The sequence below is a fragment of the Chiloscyllium plagiosum genome, unplaced genomic scaffold, assembly GCF_037043375.1.
Source record: "Chiloscyllium plagiosum isolate Xiang-an unplaced genomic scaffold, Cpla_swu_hap1 HiC_scaffold_49, whole genome shotgun sequence".
Lineage (NCBI taxonomy): Eukaryota > Metazoa > Chordata > Chondrichthyes > Orectolobiformes > Hemiscylliidae > Chiloscyllium > Chiloscyllium plagiosum.
The window spans coordinates 3,878,177-3,887,669 of NW_028270187.1; the positions used below are offsets into that span (position 1 = coordinate 3,878,177).

The 9,493-nt window shown below is 44.5% G+C and overlaps 1 protein-coding gene and 1 pseudogene across 1 annotated transcript; both read right to left on the minus strand.

The window, feature by feature from the left end:
• Nucleotides 1-5,751: 5,751 nt before the first annotated feature.
• Nucleotides 5,752-6,583, minus strand: LOC122544548 (histone H2A-like; annotated as a pseudogene).
• Nucleotides 6,584-8,471: 1,888 nt separating this feature from the next.
• LOC122544591 (histone H2B type 1-O-like) lies at nucleotides 8,472-8,916 on the minus strand. The gene has a single exon (XM_043683909.2). The coding sequence runs from the start codon at nucleotides 8,878-8,880 to the stop codon at nucleotides 8,500-8,502; it is 381 nt and encodes a 126-aa protein (XP_043539844.1). The 5' UTR covers nucleotides 8,881-8,916; the 3' UTR covers nucleotides 8,472-8,499.
• Between the last annotated feature and the right edge of the window lie 577 nt (nucleotides 8,917-9,493).

The following is a 9,493-nucleotide window of genomic DNA, read 5'->3' on the forward strand; positions in this document are numbered from 1 at the left end:
CAGATGAGGAAGGACAGCACTTTGACTGCAACAGCACAGCCATCCTAGGACAAGCCAAATAGGGACATGAACGAGAATTCCCAGAAGCATAGCATTCCAACCGGAATTCCACCAACAAACATTTTGACTTGGATCCCATTTACCACCCCCTGAGAAAAAGAACAGGAAGTGACATCACCACAGGAAACTACAGAAACGTGACACAGGAATGGACGTGACTGACAATTTAATGTTCCAGGATATAAATGCTATAGGAAGGACAGAAAGGGAGGCAAGAGAGGAGGGGGAGTGGCATTTTTGATAAGGGATAGCATTACAGCTGTACTTAGGGAGGATATTCCTGGAAATACATCCAGGGAAGTTATTTGGGTGGAACTGAGAAACAAGGGATGATCACCTTATTGGGATTGTATTTATAGACCCCCTAATAGTCAGAGGGAAAGTAGGAAACAAATTTGTAAGGAGATCTCAGTTGCCTGTAACAATAATAGGGTGATTATTGTAGGGGATTTTAACTTTACAAACATTGAATGGGACTGCCATAGTGTTAAGGGTTTATATGGAGAGGAATTTGTTAAGTGTGTGCAAAACACTTTTCTGATTCAGTATGTGGGTGTACCTACGAGAGAAGGTGCAAAACCTGACCTGCTCTTGGGACAAGAGGGAGGGCAGGTGACTGAGGTGTCAATGGGGTAGGACTTTGGGGCCAGTGACCATACCACTATTAGTTATAAAATAGTGATTGGAAAGGATAGACCAAATCTAAAAGTTGAAATTCTAAATTGGAGGAAGGCCAATTTTGATGGTATTAGGCAAGAACTTTCAAAAGCTGATTGGGGGCAAATGTTTGCAGGTAAAGGGCTGGCTGGAAAATGGGAAGTCTTCAGAAATAAGACAACAGGAGTCCAGAGAAAGCATATTCCTGTGAGGGTGAAAGGAAAGGCTCATAGGTATAGGGAATGCTGGATATCTTGAAACGCATAAAAGTAGATAAATCCCCAGGACTGATCAGGTGTACCCGAGAACTCTGTGGGAAGCTAGGAAAGTGATTGCTGGGGCCACTTGCTGAGATATTGTATCATCGATAGTCACAGGTAAGGTGCCGGAAGAATGGAGGTTGGCTAACGTGGTGCCACTGTTTAAGAAAGGTGGTAAGGATAAGCCAGGCACCTATAGACCAGTGGGCCTGAAGTGAGTGGTGGGCAAGTTGTTGGAGGGAATCCTGAGGGACAGGATGTACGTGTATTAGGGAATGCAAGGACTAATTAGGGATAGTCAACATGGCTTTGCGCATGTGAAATCATATCTCACAAACTTGATTGATGTTTTTGAAGAAGCAACAAAGTGGATTGATGAGGGCAGAGCGGTAGATGTTATCGATATAGACTTTAGTAAGGCATTTGACAAGGTTCCCCATGGGAGACTGGTGAGCAAGGTTAGATCTCATGGAATACAGGGATAACTAGCCACTTGGATACAGAACTGGCACAAAGGTAGAAGACAGAGGGTGGTGGTGGGGGGTTGTTTTTCAGCCTGAAGGTCTGTGACCAGTGGAGTGCCACAAGGATCGGTGCTGGGTCCACTACTTTTCGTCATGTATATAAATGATTTGGATAAGAGGTATAGATAGTAAATTTACTGATGACACCTGGTGTGGGGAAGTCCAGAACTAGAGGACATAAGTTAGGATGAGAGGGAAAAGATATAAAAGAGACCTATCTGGTCGGCATGGACGAGTGGACCACAGAATCCGTTTCAATGTTGTACATCTCTATTACTCAATGTTACCATAGGAAATGATGTCACCTTCCCAAGGAAACCTAAACACACAAATATAAAGTGGGCCATACCATCAGTGCTTCATCCGGAGGCTCACTGATGGTACCTAGTGTGGTGATGAACTGTCTGAAAACAAATCTTACAGCTCAGCAAGCAAACCTATATCCAGAAGTCTCTAAAATTGAGATGCATGGTTAAGGTTGATGATCAGAATCTTTTTCCAAAAATTGAAATGTTTATAACTAACAGGCATGCATATAACGGGAGAGGGGGAAAGTTCAAAGGAGACATATGGGGCAGTTTATTTTAAACATAGAGAGTGGTAGGAGTGGAATGCACTGCCAGGGGTGGAGGTGGAGGCAGATACGATAAGGGTATTGAAAGGACTTTTAGGTAAACAAATGAATATGCAAGAACTGGAGGGTTATGGATCAAGGGCAGGCACAAGGGATTCATTTCATTTGGCGGCATGTTCCACACTATATCGTGGGCTGAAGGACCCATTCCTGTGCTGTACTGTTCGATGTTCAGATTTAATGCAGTGTATAATTTCGGATGAGGATTCATTCAAGTTGATTGAAACTGGGTAACATGCATATAGAAGAGAGATTAAATAGATAGAAACTTCCATTTCATTGGTGGTGTTTGACTTTGAACATATCTGGAAATGGAGCTCAATGTGAGTCTGACTCAATCCACTCTGACTGTGGAAAGGATGTTCTTCGCTCTGATCGCAGTAACATACCTGCTGTTTGTTCGAAGCAGCTGGTCACACTTGGCTCTGTACCGAGGGAATATTACATTGTCTTGGTCCTTTGAGTACTTGCCTGGAGGAAGACCGAAGAGATACCTCCTGTAAACCAACATCAACTGTGATTGGCAACATCAATGTAACATTCAGTTCCTCATTCTTAAGATTTTTTTATTTAAAGCCAGCAAATTAAACAGAACCACAGGTCTGATTCCACTCCTGTCCTGAGCTGCTCCTTGTCCATTTTTTCTTAAAATTGTAAGACCAATTGAGTAAGATCCAGAAACTAAACAACAGCTCCATGAATGGGGCCACGTGATGCAAGTGAGTATGTGGATATGTGAGTTCAGTTATTGATCTTTACCTGTCAGTTCTGGCTTGGTGAATGTGAGGGTCCAATTGATAACTATCAAATCATAAAAATAATACAGCACAGAGGGGGCTATTCAGCCCATCTTGTATATACCAAACCAAAGATGCCCTTTCTCATCCCACCTTCATGCCACAGCCCATAGCCTTGTAGTTTACAGAACTTGAGGTGCAGTTCTATGGATTTTTGTTTAAGAGTTTAGGGTCTCTGCATGCACCACCAAATCAAAGTTAAAAATCACTCAACACAAGATTATAGACCAACAGGTTTATTTGGAAGTACTAGGTTTCGGTGTTCTGCTCCTTCATTAGTAGCTCACTATTTAGTATTCGCTATTTAGTATTCCTTAATCATGTCACCTCTGTGCCAAGGAATATAACCCCAACCTCTCCAATAGGTACAATTCACCAGCACTGGCAACGTTCTAGTAAATCTCCTTTGTACTCTCTCCAGAACAATGACGTCCTTCTCGTGATGTGGGAACCCAACTGCACAGTGCCTTATACGGTTTCATAGTTATATCCCTACTTTTGTATTCCATCCCTCTGCCCATGAAGGAGAGCATTCCACTTGTCTTCTTTACAACCCCATCTACCTTTAGGGACCTGTGAACTTGTACACCAAGGTCTCTCCTATATTCTCATTTATCGTCTATTCCCATTTACTGTTTGATGTCCCAAAATGCATTCACTCACACTTCTCAGAGCTGAACTCCATCTGCCACATTTCTGCCCACTCCTCCAAATGATCAATGATAGTTATGGAGCTTACAGCTATCCTCCACACTATCCACTACATGGCCAATTTGTGTGTCACCTGTAAATTTCACAAATTTGTCCACCACATTCAAGTCCAAATCCTTAACGTATAAAACAAACATCAGAGGGTCCAACATTGAGCCATGCAGACCACTGCTTGACAACTTTCCATTCACAAGAGCAGCCATCAACCATTACCATTTGTTTCCTGTTATTAAGCCAACTTTGCATCCAATTTACCACATTACCCTGTATCCCATGGCTTTTACAACCAGTCTGCTGTGATGATGCTGCTCCTTTAATAAGCTTGTAAAAGACACAGACTCCAAAAAGTCTGACTTGATGGGTTTTAGGGCCATTTTGATTATAACTAACAGATAATGCCTCAGGCAAAAGGCTTCCACATTTTAAAAAAAACCCTTGTACAATGAAAGGGAAGTGTCCCAGTTCAGCTTTTCTCTGGTTTGATTTGGTTTTTGGCTGTCTGGCTATTGACTGAAAGCAGTCAGGCAATTGAAAAAGCTGCTGAACCCAAAGAAGCTGGTCCATGATGGTACTCTCTCTGACATTCCTCCTGTAAGACCCTGTGTTTGATTTTACCTTTTTGTGCCAAAGTGTGTTTGTGGGGACTGTTGCAAGTATTGGGAACAACATTGTTAAGTTGGTATAATCTGTTGGGTTTTTGGATAGGTTAAGTAATTTAGTATCCTATTCTCTTTGTTGGTTTCATTCGGTAATCTTGTAAATCAATTCTGTTTTGTTTAAAACTATGTGATATGACCAGCTACATCATTCCTGGGATATCAGAGTTACACCTGCTTAAAACAACTAGCAAAGTTAGGGTCCGGGCTACTTTCTTGAAATGTTTTGAGGGAGTCTGGCCTGGTCCATACCAGTTTGGGGGCTCTTTGCAGGATTTCTTCTATAGTTTCGATTTGGGATTAGGGTTGTTGGACTCGAAGGCAGCGAGAGGTAGGTGTTAGTGTCTTTTGTTCTGGGTTTTGAATTCAGTTGGTTTAAACAGTGCTTGGGATAGCAATGTCTCTTTCAGTCACCAGGAGTATTGTGGGGTGGAAGAAGTGATTTTGGGGCTTTTACAAAAGGTGATTAAGGCCAAGCTGCTGGAAATAGCAGTCAAGCTGGGGTTAAGGCTGCGTCCTTCCATGAGGAAAGGAGAGATAATTACAGCAGTAGCTCAGCATTTAAATTTGTTGGAAACACCATCAGAATCTTCAGAGATGGCTAAAATTCAATGGAAAATGAAGCAACTTGAGTTAGAGGCAAAAGACAAGCAAAGGGCAACAGAAATGAAACCGTTTGAATTATGATTAAATGGAGAAGAGAGAGAAAAGAAAGGCAGAGAGGTGGTTTGAACATTGGAAATTGGCACTTAGACGGGAGTTCAAAGATCCACTTCCTGTAGTAGTGAAAACTCGTAGAAGAGCAGAGAGCTAAAACAACAAGATTGGCAGCTGAAATGGCTGATGGTTAGCGGTTGGTCAATAAATCAAAGTTTGGCTTCCAAAACCAATTACAATCCATGAGGGATAGAAATTGAGGATAAGAGAAATCCTCACATGCGAAGGAAATGATAGATCTCGGTGAAGATCGTAAGGATGACTTACCACAGGATAAAAAGGAAACCCTTGAAGGGGAAAGAAGTTTTTAAACTAACTTCCGATAGAAATACTAATGAGATATTCAATCAGGGATTGCGGAATTTATGAAAAAAATATAGTAACAAGTGTGATTTTAACATCAAATTTCGGTATTGTTAGATATTTGTGGAAAAACCCAATCTCCTCATTGACTCCGTTTGCGTTAACATGGCTTGTGGTGAGGCGGAGGCAGGAGAGACTGGGGGGAAAAATAGCGCCAAGAGATCAACGGCTTATTTTCAAATTTAAAATTGCCCGCCATCACGGAGAAAAGAGCAGCAAGTTTTACAGAGAATACATGAGCACGTACACGCTGATTGCTTTTTTTCGATTACGAAATTAAAGATCAGACCATCTCACTTTACTCCATTCCCGCCTTTACAGTTGAAAAATATGCTTCACTGGTGTTCAATCTGCTCTCTCTCTCCAGAGGCAGGGGATAAAAGATTGGATATGAACCGAGCCGAAAATAAAGCGCAGAGGGTCAGGGACTGTTCCTTACTGTATTCTGCAGCGATTGACTCATTACTGCACTGGGTCAAACCAGCTCTTCCTACTGCACTTAAAGAAAATGTGAATCTAATCGGCGACATTCTAAAGTCATAAGACATTCCAACAAAACAGATCACTCAAGCAGTGACCGTTCAATAAAAAATCCTGTCGTTCAGAGCACTCTTACAATGGCATTTTATGACAAATTCTTCCTCTGCTTCTGAAGATGGTGACATTATCCAAATAAATGGAGCGTGGAATTTATTGATGTCCGATACAAAGGCGAGGAAAATAATCAATCCGACAGAAAGTTTAGCTCCTTTCACAGATGCTGTGAGTGGCTCTTAAAAGAGCCTTTGGATTGTCAAATTCAAGAATAGTCTCTTCACTTTTTAGCAGATCCAGCAGCGGTGGTTTTCTTGGGCAGCAGCACGGCCTGGATATTAGGCAGCACCCCGCCCTGAGCGATGGTCACCCCTCCCAGCAGCTTGTTGAGCTCCTCGTCGTTGCGCACGGCCAGCTGCAGGTGCCTGGGGATGATGCGGGTCTTCTTGTTGTCCCGGGCCGCGTTGCCGGCCAGCTCCAGGATTTCAGCCGTCAGATACTCCAGCACCGCAGCCAGATAGACCGGCGCTCCGGCACCCACACGCTCAGCATAGTTACCCTTTCTCAGGAGTCTGTGAACACGGCCCACCGGGAACTGCAGGCCAGCCCGGGACGACCGAGACTTCGCCTTGGCGCGACCTTTCCCACTGCCCTTTCCTCTTCCAGACATAGTCAAGCACTGAGAAGCAATTTCAGAGAAAATACTACACTCCGCCCACATTGCGGCCTCTTATACCTTCGGGAGGAATGGTTGGGGGGGGGCGGGGTGGCATTGCTGATTGGTCCCATTGTCCAGCCCCTCCTAATGTTGTTCCAATTCCCAATCAGATATCTGCCTCATTCCCCAATCCGGAGAGGGCACGGGGAGGAGGGCGGAAAGTACGAGCGCCAAATCATAACCGCTTTTTTACAATTTGAAAAGCCCGCCAATTTACAAACAAAGGAATAGGTTTTAGATTGAAAAATGAAATACAAAAAAACTGAGGACGTTTAAAGACACTTACTACTCGTATGTTAATTTACTTTCATTTACGAATGTATCCTTGACACGATCTGTTTCTCTGCTGAAAATGTGTTGCTGGAAAAGCGCAGCAGGTCAGGCAGCATCCAAGGAGCAGGAAAATCGACGTTTCGGGCATGAGCCCTGAAGGAGGCTCATGCCCGAACCTGCTACGCTTTTCCAGCAACACAGTTTTAGCTCTGATCTCCAGTATCTGCAGTCCTCACTTTCTCCTGAACGATCTGTTTCTCCCTCATTTGCCCACCTCTGTCCATTTCGGATCTTGAGAATGAGCAATTTTCTAAACCCTGTGACGAAGCTGAAACAAAACAGGCTAAACACTGTCTTTTCACATTTCAGTCGCACCCCGGCACGTTGATAACGCAGCACACAACCTCCAGCTCAGTATCAATGGCGAACACGGTGTTTAGTCGATATTTTAAAGTCGTCCTCCCTTGTCGCTCTCGATCAGATTCAGCAAAAATCACCAAATTTCACATTTCAGAGCGGTAGCTGTTTTGGTGTTCTCCCGGTTCACTTTGAAAGCCTCTCCCCGACAGCAGAAAATGCTTTGCATTTTGTATTCTGAAAAATCGGATTAAACCCGCACTTTGGCAATGTAAAAGAAGGGTAAAATACATCAACCCGTGTGACTGAAAGCTGTGGGCACTTTCGTTTGGTTTGCCAGGGTGAAAACAACTGTTAACATTCCACCAGGGCTTTTAGCAAGTTGAAGAAATGCCATGAAAAATGATTCCCTGACGTGTAATCTGCTCTCTCTCTACAGACAGGGAAGAGACTGTTTATGAACTCTCTCCCCTCACCTCGTCAGTTTGCAAAGCACTGATAAAATCAAATGACTAAAATACCTCGTCAAGAATCTCAAATTCCAAAGCAATCATAAAAGCGAATGCAGTACGAAAATTTAAAACATAGAACATAGAACAATACAGCACAGAACAGGCCCTTCGGCCCACGATGTTGTGCCGAACTTCTAACCTAGATTAAGTACCCATCCATGTACCTATCCAAATGCCGCTTAAAGATCGCCAATGATTCCGACTCTACCACTCCCACGGGCAGCGCATTCCATGCCCCCACCACTCTCTGGGTAAAGAACCCACCCCTGACATCTCCCCTATACCTTCCACCCTTCACCTTAAATTTATGTCCCCTTGTAACACTGTTGTACCCGGGGAAAAAGTTTGACTGTCTACTCTATCTATTCCTCTGATCATCTTATAAACCTCTATCAAGTCACCCCTCATCCTTCGCCGTTCCAACGAGAAAAGGCCGAGAACTCTCAACCTATCCTCGTACGACTTCCTCTCCATTCCAGGCAACATCCTGGTAAATCTTCTCTGCACCCTCTCCAAAGCTTCCACATCTTTCCTAAAGTGAGGCGACCAGAACTGCACACAGTACTCCAACTGTGGCCTAACCAAAGTCCTGTACATCTTATGAATCACATGCAAACTAAAACAAACAACCCTTAAAGAAATGGTTCCGCTGTCTCAGGAAAGTTGTGGGTGGCTCTGAAAAGAGCCTTTGGGTTGTGGATGTTTGTTTCAGTACAGTGCGGTCCTTCACTTGGAGCTGGTGTACTTGGTCACCGCCTTTGTGCCCTCCGACACGGCGTGCTTGGCCAGTTCCCCGGGCAGCAGCAGCCGCACGGCGGTCTGGATCTCCCGGGAGCTGATGGTGCTGCGCTTGTTGTAATGGGCCAGGCGGGAAGCCTCCCCCGCGATGCGCTCGAAAATATCGTTGACGAACGAGTTCATGATGCTCATGGCCTTGGAGGAGATGCCGGTGTCGGGGTGAACCTGCTTCATCACTTTGTAGATGTAGATGGAGTAACTTTCTTTCCTAGTTCGCCTCCTTTTCTTGCCGCCCTTCGCTGGCGCCTTCTTGATGATTTTCTTCGCGCCCTTCTTGGAGGCTTGCTGTGCTTTCTTCTCATCAGCCATAGCGCCGCTCACTTTCAGACACAGAATAAGGGAAAGCGGGCTCGGAGCTCCCTTTTATAGCCTGACGACGTCATCAATGCTAATGAGGGATGGAGGAAAGCCTGGTTTCTGATTGGGTATCTTACAAGGAATCATTCCCAAACACTCCAGTCTCTGTGATTGGGTAAAGTGGGATCCAATCTGTCAGAATCTGCAACGAATTGTGAAGTGGGTGGTGATTCTGTTACTGTCAGACTGACTGAGGGAGATTTGTTTTATGTCTGTCACACAGAAAGTGACTGTGGTATTGACTCGATTTCCTTTTGCTCTTTGAGGAGAAAATGAGGTCTGCAGATGCTGGAGATCAGAGCTGAAAATGTGTTGCTGGAAAAGCGCAGGTCAGGCAGCATCCAGGGAACAGGAGAATCGACGTTTCGGGCATAAGCCCTTCTTCAGGAAACCCTTCTTCCTTTTGCTCTTTGTTGTGATGATGTGGGAGTGGAAGGGTGTGTTTCCAGCTCCGCATGTCTATTTCTGGTCCTCTCTATGGATCCCTTCTCAGTGGTTAGCACTGCTGCCTCAACGCGCCAGGGACCCTGGTTCGATTCCAGTTTCGGGCGACTGTCTGTGTGGA

What these genes read in the sequence shown, in the direction of transcription:
- LOC122544591 (XM_043683909.2), bottom strand. Translation starts at nt 8,880, where the DNA reads ATGGCTGATGAGAAGAAAGCACAGCAAGCCTCCAAGAAGGGCGCGAAG.